This window comes from Nannobrachium achirus, assembly GCF_963921795.1.
Source record: "Nannobrachium achirus genome assembly, chromosome: 10".
Taxonomy (NCBI): Eukaryota; Metazoa; Chordata; class Actinopteri; order Myctophiformes; family Myctophidae; genus Nannobrachium; species Nannobrachium achirus.
Genome location: NC_137819.1, coordinates 6,531,778 through 6,547,167, shown reverse-complemented (window position 1 = coordinate 6,547,167; position 15,390 = coordinate 6,531,778). Strand labels below are relative to the sequence as shown.

The following is a 15,390-nucleotide window of genomic DNA, read 5'->3' as shown; positions in this document are numbered from 1 at the left end:
TTTTAGACACAATAAGCCAGCAGTTTCTTTATTGCTATTTACAGTAACACTTCTAGCCCCCATAAGTCACATCCAACCATGAAAGGTTGCATTGTATCTTGGGAATGGGCTTATTCTGTGTAAAATGGCATATTTAGCCACTTGTACGCGTGCCCCAACCACTGAAATAAGAATCTCTAAAACAATAGAAAGAAGTAAATGAAAAGACTTTAACACTCATCCTTTATATTCTTTAATTACAATCTAAAATATGAACCCTTGTTGTAAAAAACTAAAGTTGTCCTTTAATTGCAGAAATCTGTTCCATTTCAACATACCGTACACTTATTCTCTATGTTCTGTCTTACAGAAAGTGACGTATCACAGCCCCATCTGGCCACCATACGGAAATGGTAAGTTGATCACTTCTTCCTTTTTTGACATATTCCATTATGTCACAGAGCATGTTCATAAATGCATGTATTTAGAAAGCTATCTGGTTGGGTCTAACCACATACAAAGTTAAAGTGTAAATGCACTGAAGTCAAGTCGTTGACCGAATTAATTCGGATCACAAAAATCACTTTCGGTGGTGGTATTAGAACTATCTATACAGGGTTCCCACGGTCATGAAATTCCTGGAAATATTTTGAAATTAGAAAAATATTTTTCCAGTACTGGAAGAGTTTTGGAATTCATCAAGGGTCCTGGAAGGTCCTGGAAAAAATAGCTATGCATTGTCTTTGGTTATTGATTTTGTTAATACCTCTGAAATTACAAATTAAACATGGGACAAATTGTCAAATATTAGAGGCAGAAATTGTGAAAATAGCTCTATATGCCCGTTGTGAGCATGTAGATCTGCTATTTTCACAATAGAACCAACCATACAAAATTCCTCAACTCTTAGTGCTCGTCAGGGTGCCGGGGTCCCCAGTTAAAACATGATTATTTCGGGGGTCACGGCCTGAAAAGGTTGAGAACCACTGGCATACACTACCTGTCTTTGGGCATTGCGCATAGGAGTAAGCGACCTGTTATTGAGCTGAATTATTGTTATATAGTCCTGGTAATCGGGTTAAATATTCTGGAAAAGTTTTGGAAAAGTTTTGGAAATCAATTGGTAAAAATGTGTGGGAACCCTGTATACAGTACTGTATATCATTTCTGGTGGACGTTGGTATCTTAGCTACGTACTGTATGTGTTCCAGCTGTGAAGACGCTGAAAGGGATAAAGAAGAGAGAGGCACGGCGTCAGCTTATTCCTGTTTTACAGACAGGAGAGAAACTGGGTAAGGCATGTCAAATGTTCTCGTCTGGTAAATAGAAAAAATGAGGGGGCACGGTGGCGCAGTGGTTAGCGCTTCGCCTCACAGCTAGAAGGTCCTGGGTTTGATTCCCGCCTGGGGGACGCTGTGGGCGCTGGGGGGCGTGTTCCTTCCTCCGCGTCATCAGCGCCCACACCCTAGGTGGGGTTGGCGACGGGACCTTTCTGTGTGGAGTTTGCATGTTCTCCCCGTGTCTCCTAGGGTAGATACCCTCACAAAAAACATGCAGTAATCCTGGTCTCAATAATGCCTCCCCCTGGCCAGCCGGGGCGCCTGATGGAGGGGAAAGGAACTGGTTGGAATAACGTGTTCCTTCCACGCGCTACGTCCATACCAGGGAAATCCCCACTGTCAGGTGAAAAGAAGCAACTTGAATAGAAGGAAGCATGAGGTCAGTCCGTTGTCTCCCCAGGCGCGGCAGAGGGAGAGCACTGGGTGAAAATGGGTTACAAAATTGTGGGATAAAAAAAACTAGAAAAAAAGGAATATATATATATATATATATATATATATATATAGAATAAATGGTAAATAGTGCATTTATATATTGTAGTGGCTTTATCCAAGGTGCTTTACAATGTGCATTACATTCACCCAATCACACACACATTCACACACTGAAGCCAAAGGAAACCATGCGAGGCACTCATGGGAAGCAATTCAGATTAGCTCTGTTCAGACTGACAGAAGGGCAAAAACATAGAGTTCATCCCTGGCTTTGGACGCCTGATGACTTGAAGCTAATCTGATTAACCCTGCTTTTATTGTGCCTTTATTTTTTTTTTATCATCCCTACAGAGACTCCAGAGAGCGAAGCCAACGCTGTGAATGATCACACCACACAGCCCATTGCAGTGAAGAAGCAAGCAGTGCCCGAGAACGATTCCTGTGTCCATATTCACGACGGGAAGTGTCCCGCTCAGAACACCTCGGATACAGACACCAGTGTGGACATGGAGACTTCGAAACAAAGTAGCGGGAAGCAAAAGGCGAAGAAGCGGCCGTTGCGGGAGAAGAGGCCGAAACGGATAGGGGCATCGGTGTTGGGAGAGTCCTCAGCTCAGAAACTGAGGGCTGGACATCCGGGAAAAGGCAGAGCGGCAGCGAATACATCAGGACAAACACAGAGGAGGGCAAAAAGACAGCAATCGGCCTGTGACAAGACCCGAAAGCGGTCCCGAAAAAGGCCCCGAAAGAGGTCCAAAGAGGAACGAGACGAAGCAGGAGACATAAGCGGTATTGACCAAACAGCGGGGGCTTTGAGTGATGTGGCAGAGGAGACAAACACAGACGTGGACAGAGAGACTCTGAAACTAAGTACAGAGGAACAAAGGACCGAAAAAGGCAAAGAAAGCTGCAAGGGTGACATGGAAGAAGAGGCCGGAATAAAAAGGGGTGCGACTAGCAAGGACGCCACGCCAAGGGTCAGGAGAGATCTTGATGCCGAAACGAAGAGCAGAACGGCCAGAAAAAGGCAGAGGAGTGAACACTCCAGGCCAGAGGCGGGGGGTAAAATGAGACGCAGACAATCTGTGAAAGCTACTGCCAAATCCCTTTTGAAAGCAGACCGCACAAACAAAACCACAGATCCTTCTCTTAAAATGTATGTCATGTCCAGCTGCCCAACTGAAGATGAAGCCCAAACAGACACATCACACTCAGATGGTGAAAGTACGACAACATCCGATGTGCTTGCAACCAACTCAGAACCTGCGACCAACCCAGAACTTGCCATCAGTTCCAAAACTACTGCAACCACATCCAAAACTGTAGCTCCATCCGGTGATAAAACCATCGCCTGTGCAACTCCACCCAGGTTCAAATCCAACTCCAAACGTATTGCACACATCCCCAGGTCAATGCTTGTGCTGCCCATGTTTAAATCCACCACAGCCAACTCCAGACCTATTGCACACATCCGGCCCATTACAACGTCACCCGTGTTGAAATCCACCACGACGACCATCTCCAAACCTACTACACACCTCCCCATTTCAGCTCCACCCATCTCCAAACCTACTACATACATCCCCATTGTAACTCCACCCATCTCCAAACCTACCACACACATCCCCATTTTAACTCCACCCATCTCCAAACCTACTACACACATCCCCATTTTAACTCCACCCACACACATCCCCATTTTAACTCCACCCATCTCCAAACCTACCACACACATCCCCATTTTAACTCCACCCATCTCCAAACCTACCACACACATCCCCATTTTAACTCCACCCATCTCCAAACCTACTACACACCTCCCCATTTCAGCTCCACCCATCTCCAAACCTACTACACACATCCCCATTTCAACTCCACCCGTCTCCAAACCTACTACATACATCCCCATTTCAACTCCACCCGTGTCCAAACCTACTACATACATTCCCATTTCAGCTCCACCCATCTCCAAACCTACTACATACATCCCCATGTCAACTCCACCCGTGTCCAAACCTACTCCCTACCTCTCCATTTCAACTCCACCCATGTTGAAATCCTCCACAGCCACCTACAAACCTATTGCGCACAATGACATTCCCATTTCAACTCCACACATATACAATTCCACCACATCCACCTACAAACCTATTTCACACAATGACATTCCCATTTCAACTCCACCCATATTCAAATCCACCACCACCACCATCTCCAAACCTACACCTATCCCCATTTCAACGCCACCCATGTTCAATTCCACAACATCCGCCTCCAAACCTACTACACACCTCCCCATTTCAACTCCACCCATGTTCAAATCCTCCACGGCCACCTACAAACCTATCGCGCACAGTCACATTCCCATTTCAACTACGCCCACGTTCGAATCCACCGCGAACATCTCCGAACCGACTACACCCACTCCACACCTCCCCATTTCAACTCCACCAGTGTTCACATCCGCCACAGCCATCCCCAAACCCGCTCTACACCACCCCATTTCAACTCCACCCATGTCCAAACCCACTGCACACCTCCCCATTTCAACTCCACCAGTGTTCACATCCGCCACAGCCATCCCCAAACCCGCTGCACACCACCCCATTTCAACTCCACCCATGTCCAAACCCGCTGCACACCTCCTCATTTCAACTCCACCCTTGTTCAAACCCGCCACAGCCACCTACAAACCCACTGCGCCCAATCACATTCCCGTTTCGACTCCACCCGTGTTCGAATCCACCGCGAACATCTCCAAACCCACCGCATCGGCGACCGCCGCGTCGACGACCGCCCCTACACCAAATGCAACTCCGACCTTCTCAGAATCGATGAAAACCCTCTGGAAAAGTCTGGACTTGGCAGCTGAAGCTGATTCTGGTCCTATGAGTCCTTTGGGTGAAGCTGCCGCCACCACCTTCAGCCCGACGGACACAGAACCAGAGGCCTGCGGTACTGCAGATGCCCCCACGGTCGAAGTCGCCTCCGAAACGTCCGAAACCATTTCGAAAACCGCAACCAACAAACACGTTACAGAATTATCTGTGACTGTCACCAAAACCCATCCTGCATCTACCTGTAGGAGCAGCCCTGTAGGAACGTCAGAGTCCGCCAGGCGATCCGAATCCACAACAAATAGACCTGCAGTCGGTTAGTAGATCTTTCTTTTTACTATGTTGCAGGTGTGCAGTGTTATATATACAGGGTTCCCACGGTCATGAAATTGCTGGAAATATTTTGATATTAGAAAAATATTTTTCCAGTACTGGAAAAGTTTTGGAATTGATCAAAGGTACTGGAAGAACCTGGACAAAATAGCTATGCATGATCTTTGGTTATTGATTTTGTTAATACCTCTGAAACCATAACCATTGACCAGATTGTCAAATATTAGAGGCAGAAATTGTGAAAATAGCCGATCTACATGCTCACAACGCCTCGTGTTGCGAGGCGTTGTGAGCATGTAGATCTGCTATTTTCACAATAGAAACGTGTTATACAAAATTCCTCAACTCTTAGTGCTCGTCAGGGTGCCGGGTGCAGTTGAGAACCACTGGCATACACTACCTGTCTTTGGGCATTGCGCATAGGAGTAAGCAACTTGTTATTGAGCTGAATTATTGTTATATAGTCCTGGAAATTGGGTTAAATATTGTGGAAAAGTTTTGGAAATGAATTGGTGAAAATGTGTGGGAAAATTAAATGCAACACGAACTGTAACATGTAGCAGCAACAAAGCTAGACAAGAAAGAGAGACAACTCCAAATATTCAACCAAATTATCACACAAATTAGAAATAATAGTACAGGGTAAACATTAGAGAATGAAGTAACTGTGTAGCTAAACATAAATTAAAATAAAATGCAATGTTTTGCTTTGGCAGTTTTAGGCAAATAAGTAAATTTTTAATGTTTTTTTTTATGTATTTAAAAAAGAAAATGGGTAATTATTTGCATAGCAGGGGGGCATCTCTTTTTAATTTTTCTTTTTGAAAGCTTGTGTGATTCCATATATAATTCCAATAGTCTTTGCACCCAGGATAGAGAGAGAGAGAGAGAGACTTCAGGCCTACGTTATTAAAGCTGGTAATGTTGTTGCCACTTGCCTTACCGTTCCTTTAATCAGAGCCCTCTGTGCACTGGCTTGTGATTGTGATCTCCCCTCCAGGTGTGAAGTTCATGGTCTCGGTCACACATTGGTTTCGCTCTACGTTGTTCTGCACGCTGTGCAAGACCAGGCCGCTTGGCTACAGACAACACCGGACCGATCCCACGCACGAGTTGAACTACCTGGTGAGTGATGCTGTTATAGTGTTTTAGGAAACGTGTTGGTTTTCTACCAACACGTTACATCAAGGTTCCCCAATTAGTTTTCCACAAGGGCCGAATCATGTCTAGGGTACCAAGCCGAGGGCCACTACAGCATTGCAGGGGGCGACGGTGGCGTTCCCGCTACTACCAGCGTCAGTTCAGATATCGTCGTTGTCGGGTGAAAACCTTGTATGTCCATGTTGTAAAATGATTTAAACTAGTGAAAACAGCCGATCTACAAGCACAACGCCTCGCACCGCGAGGCGTTGTGTGCTTGTAGATCTGCTGTTTTCACTGCATTTGTGAGACGGCCTTGAATGATGAAGCAGGGCTTTACTTTGCGAAAGAACGTACACATTTGGAGATACGAGGTTTCCACCTGACAACGACAATATACTAGTGTTGTTGCTGCTCTTATACCACCATTATTACTGGGGTTGGTGGGGGCCTGACAGTAGCCCCCCGCGGGCCGCAAATGGCCCGCGGGCCGCCTATCGGGGAACCCTGCGTTACATGTTAAAAGACCCGAAATTATTCAAAGCTTTAGCTACTGAGAAATAGCAGATATACAAGCTCACAGAGCGGCATCTGCTCGTTTTGGAAACATTTGAAATTGTGTGCAAATCTTTGAATATATACGCTATATTCTTTTAAAGCGTTTTTTTTTTACTCAAATCTTTACTTCTGGGGGTCCCTGGAACAACATATTTTGAGATGGGGGTCCGCGGTCAAATACATATAATTCCAGGGGTCCTTAATATGAAAATGTTCGAGAACCACTGACATAGAAACATGCTTAAAAAAAAAAAAAAAAACCCTTAGAATGTTTAGTAGACATTTATAGAATCGAGACGATATATTGAAAAGACTGTGCAAAGACTTGCACAAATTGTCATAATTTCTCTAAAATAGCAGATCTCCAAGCTCACAGTGAGCCGCGCTGTGAGCTAGTAGGTAAAGCATAAAATAATGGTTTAGCGGTGTTCTACAATCTACATGTTAACTGTATGTTCTGAACGACCCGTTTAGAGGTGCCGAGTGCCGCGCTGCGAGCTTGTAGATCTGCTATTTTTGAAAAAAATCTTGAAAATATGTGCAATTCTTTGAATAGTTTGACCCGATTCTAAAAGTGTCTTCTGAATCCTTCTAAGGTTTTTTGAAAAAGATGTGTTTCTATGTCGGCGGTCCTCAAACCTTTTCATGTGAAGGACCCCTAAAATTATATGTATTTGGCCATGGACCTCCATCTCAAAATATTGGATCAGGGACTCCCCAGAAGCAAATATTTGAGTTACAAATGTTCCCTTTAAATATCAAACATATAATTTTCCGAATGTCTGTCTGTCTGAGTGAGTGAGTGTCTGTCTGAGTGAGTGTCTGTCTGTCACAGCGTTTCTCCTCAGTGGCTGGAGCAATTGATCTGAAATCGCATCACCATTAGCATATGAACACACATGACATAACTGTGAAGCCCGTTTGTCACTTTCACAAATCATATGCTGTTTTTATGGTATTTTAATGGTGTATCTATATCTATTCTGCATCTAGCATGAGGCATATCTATTCTGCATCTAGCATGAGGCAACATGTCTGGCCCTGTTACAGATGTTGTCCAAAAACCATGCAGATCGGTACACAGTATCTCTATAGCCATTAAACGAAACGGGTATTTCTTACATTGATGCTCCTACATATTATCATGCAAGCACCAGTTAAAGTTACTTTCCATCCCTCATATACTGTGTGCACAGTGCACATCCCATAACCCACACACTGCACATCATTTCAGAGCTCATATCTTTGAACGGGTAAGGGCTAGTATATATATATTCAAAGATCTTCACAAATCTTCATGATTTTTCAAAAAATAGCAGATCTACAAGCTCGCAGCGCGGCACTCATTGCCGTGCTGTGAGCTTGTATATCTGCTATTTTTTCAATAGTTAAAGCATTCGATAATTCCAGGCCTAAATGGGTTAACTGTATGTTCTGTATGACACATTTAGAGGATCAAGTACCCCGAGTTGCCGTCTGACCTATCGGACACGGAGTTCCAGAAGATTGTCAGCGACTTGGCCAAGAGAGAAACGGGCCACGTACCGCAGGTAACTCACAGCAGGAGGTTTCCCACTTTAAAACGTGTTATCCACAACTTTTCCAACATCCCATCGTGCATTGCGCAGAATGTGCAGGCAGCTTCCGGCGCCGCAGCCGAGAGTGATCTACAAGCTCAACCTGGCCCCCAACACAACCCAACACAACCTGGCCCCCCCTTACCTCACTGACCTCCTCGAGCCATATGTCCCGACTCGCTCACTCGGGTCCAGTGAGGCGGGCCTCCTCCAGGTCCCCAAGCCTACGCGCCGAACCTGGGGTGACAGGGCCTTCTCTGTGGCCGCCCCCACCCTCTGGAACGAACTCCCCAAACATACCAGAGATGCCCCCTCCATCCCCACCTTTAAAACCGCCCTGAAAACACACCTATTTACCACTGCCTACCCCAGCTGATCTTGGACCTACTCGTTTTTATTGTTCTATTGTTGCTTTTAGTTTTTCTTTTTCTAATAAAGTTGTTGTTTTTACCTGCCACACACACACATTTACACCATATTGTAAAGCGACTTTGAGTACTCAGAAAAGCGCTATATAAATTCCAGCTATTATTATTATTATTATTATTATTACAAGCTCACAACGGTTGCATCTGCGACGCGACGTGAGCTTGTATGTCTGCTGTTATCCGGAAGTGTCCCGCAAATAATGCTACAGTAAAATTCTCGCGGAAACAGGTGGATACTGAAACATTCTGGATTTTTAGAATAGTAGTAATAATAATAATAATCCTGCGAGGGAATTTCAGTATTTTCAGAGCAATTAGGGGTTAAGAGTCTTGCTCAGGGACACACATCCACATTGCTACCCTCGCCTGGAATTGAACCCGGGCCAACCAGGGGCTCTGGTTCCCCAGGCGGGCTCCCTAACCATTCAGCTACTCCGCCCCATAGTCACTCATACACAATTTTCATTTTGATAACTGAAAGTGAATTCAGTTAAATTAAACTACTAATTTGGAACTAATCTGGAACATGCTGAAGGACCTCTGGGGCAGGGTATCCGCTAGCTCTGGTCCATAGCGTTAGTGGAGTTCTCCCTAACGCTATGTTCCTCTACCTCCGTATTCCTTGGCAAAACCGGAAAACCCCGCCGTCTGGTCCGAAAATAACAAAAACTGTTTCGCCCCTCATCAAACCAAAGGTATCAGTGGACAGTTGATAGCTTACTCTACTTAGTGGACACGGGCTGAGCCCCCCACCACACGATTAAAATACATTTTATGGGCAAAATGAAAAATATTCTACCGGATGGAGACTCCATTTCTTCTCGTTTTTCACTATTTGTCGTCGCCATCAAGGTGCCAACTCACTACTGCCGCGCAGGTCAGAGGACCGAATTACAATGAGCATTAGTCTCACTGGGTGTTATTCAACTCTGCGACGTTGGAAGCGCTGTTTCGTAAAAACCTGGAAGAGCGTCTCCATCCGGTGGAATATTTTTCATTTTGCCCTAGAAATGTATTTTAATCGTGTGGTGGGGGGGTCAGACCTCGTCCACTAAGTAGAGTAAGCTTTCAACTGTCCACTGATACCTTTGGTTTGATGAGGGGCGAAACAGTTTTTGTTATTTTTGGACCAGACGGCGGGGTGTTCCGGTTTTGCCAAGGAATACGGAGGAAGAGGAACATAGCGTTAGGGAGAACTCCACTAACGCTATGGACCAGAGCTAGGTATCCGCCTGGAAACGTTGGGTCCGGCCACCTTGGCCGGCAGGATTATATTTTACCGGCCAAAGAATACTTTTATTGGCCATAATAATATTATAATTAACGTCATGCGTGTTTGCAGATACTGTGTGTGCATTGTGCACCCAGCTGATAATTACACCGCGTTGCGTTGGCGCTGTACTTCTTTCCACTTGATTCCTTTCCGATTAGCTCCTATTTTTATTGTTACTTAAATCTACACATGAAGAGGTTTTGCTTGCCAACATATAACTGAATTGTGGGCCAGAGTAAACTGCTTGCACAACAATGTCGCACAGTGGCCTAGACCAGTGGTTCTCAACCTTTTCAGGCCGCGACCCCCAAAATAATAATATTTTAACAGGGGACCCCACCACCCTGACGAGCTATAAGAGTTGAGGAATTACATTTTGTATAACACGGTTCTATTGTGAAAATAGCCGATCTACATGCTCACAACGCCTCGCAAAGCGAGGCGTTGTGAGCATGTAGATCGTCTATTTTCACAATTTCAGCCTCTAATATTTGACAATTTGACCAATGTGTAATTTGTCATTTTAGAGGTATTAAAAAGTCCTTAAATTGCCACTTTAGACATGTGCAGATAACCTCTATTCACTTAAACTTCATGTTGATTTGTTCACTTTTGAGTGAGAAAACAATGTTTCACATTAAGTTGATCATCTGGGGACCCCCCCAAACTAATTTGGGGACCCCCCTGGGGGTCCCGACCCACAGGTTGAGAACCACTGGCCTAGACAAATTAATATATGTTTTGGGTCGATGTGAAAGGGAAGTGCGTGTTGATGTCCAGAAACGTGAGTTTCTCTTTATCTGTGCACAGACTGTGGAAGTGGGTTATGGAGAATACGAAGAGCTGTCTACTGCAAGATTACCCAAAGGTAAAACCCTGTGTGCTTTGCTTTGTACTTGTCTGCCTAAGAGGTCAGTGTGTTGAGAGGAAGAACATTGTATACAAATCTTAAAGGAGTAGTTCACCCCCAAAATGACTTTTTTTTTCTATTGAATAGTGACGCCATGGAGACTAGAGTTCAATAATATTTTTAGTTTTTTGTCACATTCCCAAGACAAAAATGTGATAACAATAAATGTAACCCCATTCGTTCCGGATGGGGTTTTGAAACGGGTCCCCATCCAGAATCAATGGGGGTAAATTTACTCGAAAAATTTTGGGGGTGAACTACTCCTTTAAAGGCAGGGAAACTGTAATAATGTGGAAACGGATATTATTTGGCATTCACAGAAATTATAATTCAGTCAAATATTTTAAAAAAAATATCAAAAATAAAACATTTTATTAATACATAATATGTGTGAATATTACATTTGATTTGTGCATTCAGGCTTAGCTATATACAACTCCATGCACAGCACACTATAAGTCAACCATTTAAGAGCAAAGTATTCTCTTCTGTTTTCCTTTTAGACTTAGATATTGTTAACTACCTGTATAATAACCTTGCTCTACAACTGTGTTTAACACGTTGCTGTAGTTATTTTCTTTAATGTGGAAGTCATTGTGGTCTTTCTCCTTTAGCCCTGGCGTTGCTTGAAGCCATCCTGAGACAGCAGAGAGGGTCCCAGGATTCACCTTCTGCAGCTAATCCTCAGCCAGAGAGCCTGAAACACCAGGACATGTCAACTGGTTTACATCAACCTTCACATCACCCTGATGGTAAATGCACCAGCCATCCTCACTGTTTTATAAAAAAACATCAGCTCAATGCAGCCTTGAACAGCCCTAGACCAGTGGTTCTCAACCTGTGGTTTGGGACCCCCAGGGGGGTCCCCAAATTATTTTGGGGGTCCCAAGATGATTAACTTAGTGTGTGATATTATATTATGCCACTGGTTCCCAAACTTTTTTGGCTGAGGGCACCTCCATAAATATTCTTTTCATCCGAGGCACCCCTACATTATATTCATCATTTTCACTCCCAGCAACTTAAATTTATAGCATATTTTAGCAATTATTTTGCGAGGAAAACGTTGAGATTATAGCCCTTTTGGATAGAACTGACTGAAAATAACTTTGTACTTCAAGTTTAAAATGATTATAAATATAATTTTAAGTGTCCAAATAAATTCCAAATATTATCAAATTATCTTGCGGCACCCCTGGACTGCTGTCACAGCACCCCAGGGTGCCCTGTCACCCACTCTGAAAACCCCATTATGCACATTTCTAAAGTGACAATTTAAGGACTTTTTAGTATCTCTAAAATTACAAATTAAACATTGGCCAAATTGACAAATATTAGAAGAAAATGGCTGATCTACATGTGGCGTTGTGAGCATGTAGATCTGCTATTTTCACAATAGAACCATTTTATACAAAATGTAATGCCTCAACTCTTAGTGCTCGTAGGGTGGGGGGGGGTCCCCAGTTAAAATATGATTATTTTGGGGGTCGCGGCCTGAAGAGGTTGAGAACCACTAACAACTTTGTATGCAGGCAAACCACTGGAGGGCCCGTGGCCCTAATGGGTGTAAGCAGGGCCCAGAATTGACCTTAAGTCAAATACGTTTCCACTTGTCCAAAAGAATACAAATAAATCATCCCCACGGAAAACAACAAAATCAGGAATGTAAGATGCGATGGAAGAATTGTTACCCATTATAGAACTCTGTACACGTATTACAGACCAATCATATTACTGTGAGCTGAAATGGCGTTACCCAACCACATCGAAAAGCCTTTCCTAGTGAAACAGAGGTTGGGTGCTGGTAAGCCAATAGGGTGCAGTAGGGACTAGGGCAGGGGTATTCAACAAAATTGTCCAGGGGGCCACGTTGACAGAAAACCAAGGGGCCGGGGGCCGCACTAACGTACCCCCCCCCCCCCCCCCCCAAGCTATTAATCTAATGAACACTTGAGACAACGGGCACGACCACATTTTCACTACTACATTTTCACAAACAACCACATTTTCATCTACTTTTCATGTCAATGTGCTTAATTTCTGTTCAACAAGTTGACAACTGTACACATGCTTTCTTGTTTAAAACCTAGTGCTAACTACATCACACTAGTGATGGCCAACCTGGCTTTGATGCTATCTTAGAGTAGATGTCGACCTTATTGCAGTGCACACACAATTGCCTTCTTTGATGCTTTAACGATGCTCAACGAGGATCAGGTGGTCAGACACACACACACACACACACTCCACTCTGCTGCAGTGCTCTGACTGGAGTCTCTTCACTTGACTATGATGGAATATGATTAGGGATTACTGTGATTATGGTAAGATGAAGCTCACGTTTCATATCGCGCAAACCATACCTATAACGTTCATTAGTCTCCACAAAAAAACGATTTTGTATTTTTTTTTTCTTTTTTTTTTTTTTTTTGAAATCTTTTTTTTTTTTTTTTTTTTTTTTTCTTTTCAAAATTGCTCCAGGGGCCACAAGGAAGGTCCCCGCGGGCCGCATTTGGCCCGCGGGCCGCCAGTTGAATACCCATGGACTAGGGGTTCATGAGTGAATCGGTGCATGCCATTGCAACACGACCACTTAAGGTTTGTGGCTTTACGGTTTTTTAACTCATTTGCTGCCAAAAACGAGGAACCCGAGAATTTCGCGATGTACCACCCTGCCACGCCCGAGGAACCCGAGAAATTTTGAAAAAAAAAAAAAAAAAAATCAAAAAAAAATTTTTTCAAAAAATTTTTTTTGACCCCAAAACATTTAGTAGGCATGATAGCGATCGCGAAATTGCATGTTTAACCCCCATAGCAACCCCATCTTTCAAACATGGCAGCCATCTTTGTTTACATTTTAGGAAAACATAATGGCTGCTATCTCATGAATGCCTAAACGGATTTCCATTCGGATTTTTTTGTTTGAAAGCTGTGAGCAATGTGGACACACGTGGTGCATTATCTAGGCATGGGTGTGCATGATCCGTGCACTATGAATTACATGGAAGTCTATGGAGACAGTTTGGCATAATTAGAGTACGAAGGTATTGTTAAATGGCAGCAGATGAGTTAAGGAATAGGCCAATGGATGCAAAGCTTATAAGAAGTTAGTTTTTTAGTTGTCAGCCCATACTATCATCTTTTCATCGTTTCTAATCTCCATCCGACCGTTTCCGACCATTGTTTATTTGCACTGATCCACCGTCCCATCCCTCTATCCATAGGTAATGAAACGAATCAAAGCCGACATTGTTTGGCCACTGGCTCACAATCCTCACAAAAGCAAACCTTACCCCCAGACACCCGCCCAGCCAGTTCCGACAACATGAGGACACAGCCAGTGGCTTCTCGGGACCCCAGGACACAGCCAGGGGCCCGCCGGTATCCGGGGACACAGCCAGCAGTGGCCCCTGGGAATGCCAGAACACATCCGGTAGTTCCTCCGAACGCCATGAAACAACCCTTGGCCCCTCGTCTGGACTCGAGGCCACAGCCAGTGGCCCCTCTGGAAGCCAGAATACAGCCAGTGGATCCTCCGGATGCCAGGATGCCGCCAGGGGCTCCTTGGGACTCTAGGTTGCTGCCAGTGGCCCCTTGGGACACCAGAACAAAGCCAGTGGATCCTCAGCACCCCAGGACTCAGCCAGGGGATCTTCCGGAAGCCATGACTCAGCCAGGGGATCTTCCGGAAGACAGGACTCAGCCAGGGGATCTTCTGGAAGCCAGGAATCAGCCAGGGGATCTTCTGGAATCCAGGAATCAGCCAGGGGATGTTCCGGAAGCCAGGACAACGCCAGTGGATGTTCAGGAAGCCAGGAAACGGCCAGTGGCCCCTGGGAATGCCAGCACACATCCAGTAGCTCATCCGGACGCCAGGACACCGCCTGGGTCTCCTTGGGACTCTAGCTTGCATGGCACTGGGGCAAAGCCAGCGGCCCCTCAGGACTTCAGAACACAGCTAGTGGATCTTCAGGAAGTCAGGACACAGCCAGCGGCCCCTGGTAATGCCACAACAAAACCAGTGGATCCTCAGGACCCCAGGACACATTCGGTAGCTCTTCAGGACCCCAGGACACATTCGGTAGCTCTTCTGGACACCGGGGTTCCTCCGGGTGGCCAAACACAGTTGAGGATCCCTCAGGACACCAGGACCCAGCCAGACTCTACTCAGGACTCTGTCACGCAGCAAGGAAGTCCTCCGGGTTCCCCGGAAAGACCGGAGGCTCCTCAGGAACCTGCTACATGGCAGGAGGCTACTCAGGAACCTGCTACATGGCAGGAGGCTACTCAGGACTGTGACACACGACCCGTGGCTCCTCAGTGCTCTGGTGCAAGTCAGGAGGCACCTCAAGACCCCGGTGGCGTTCAACCACGGGACCCAGAACGGTGGGAGAGTAGAAGAATAAAACTGGAGGAGAAACACGAGCCGTTGGTGTGTCCAGATAGGCGGCTGTTCTCGGACCCGGGCAGTGGACACCAGCGGCCCGTTGTGCAAGCGGTGTGCCGAAGCAATTCATCAGGTATGTGTGGTTCGAGTCATTGCGTTCACGTATTTTATTTTATGTTTTACTTTCTGTGTT

The 15,390-nt window shown here is 45.2% G+C and overlaps 1 protein-coding gene across 3 annotated transcripts in view; it reads left to right on the top strand.

Annotated features, from left to right (window-relative positions):
- Positions 1-15,390, top strand: part of LOC308293329 (uncharacterized protein) — a 69,000-nt gene that overhangs the window by 43,764 nt on the left and 9,846 nt on the right. For all 3 annotated transcript variants that reach the window (XM_080735791.1, XM_080735790.1, XM_080735792.1), the window contains 8 exons: positions 350-392; positions 1,191-1,271; positions 2,106-4,907; positions 5,925-6,049; positions 8,074-8,172; positions 10,711-10,768; positions 11,425-11,562; positions 14,035-15,330. In XM_080735791.1, coding sequence (XP_080591917.1) covers positions 350-392; positions 1,191-1,271; positions 2,106-4,907; positions 5,925-6,049; positions 8,074-8,172; positions 10,711-10,768; positions 11,425-11,562; positions 14,035-15,330 — 4,642 coding nt within the window. The remainder of the gene's footprint in view (positions 1-349; positions 393-1,190; positions 1,272-2,105; positions 4,908-5,924; positions 6,050-8,073; positions 8,173-10,710; positions 10,769-11,424; positions 11,563-14,034; positions 15,331-15,390) is intronic.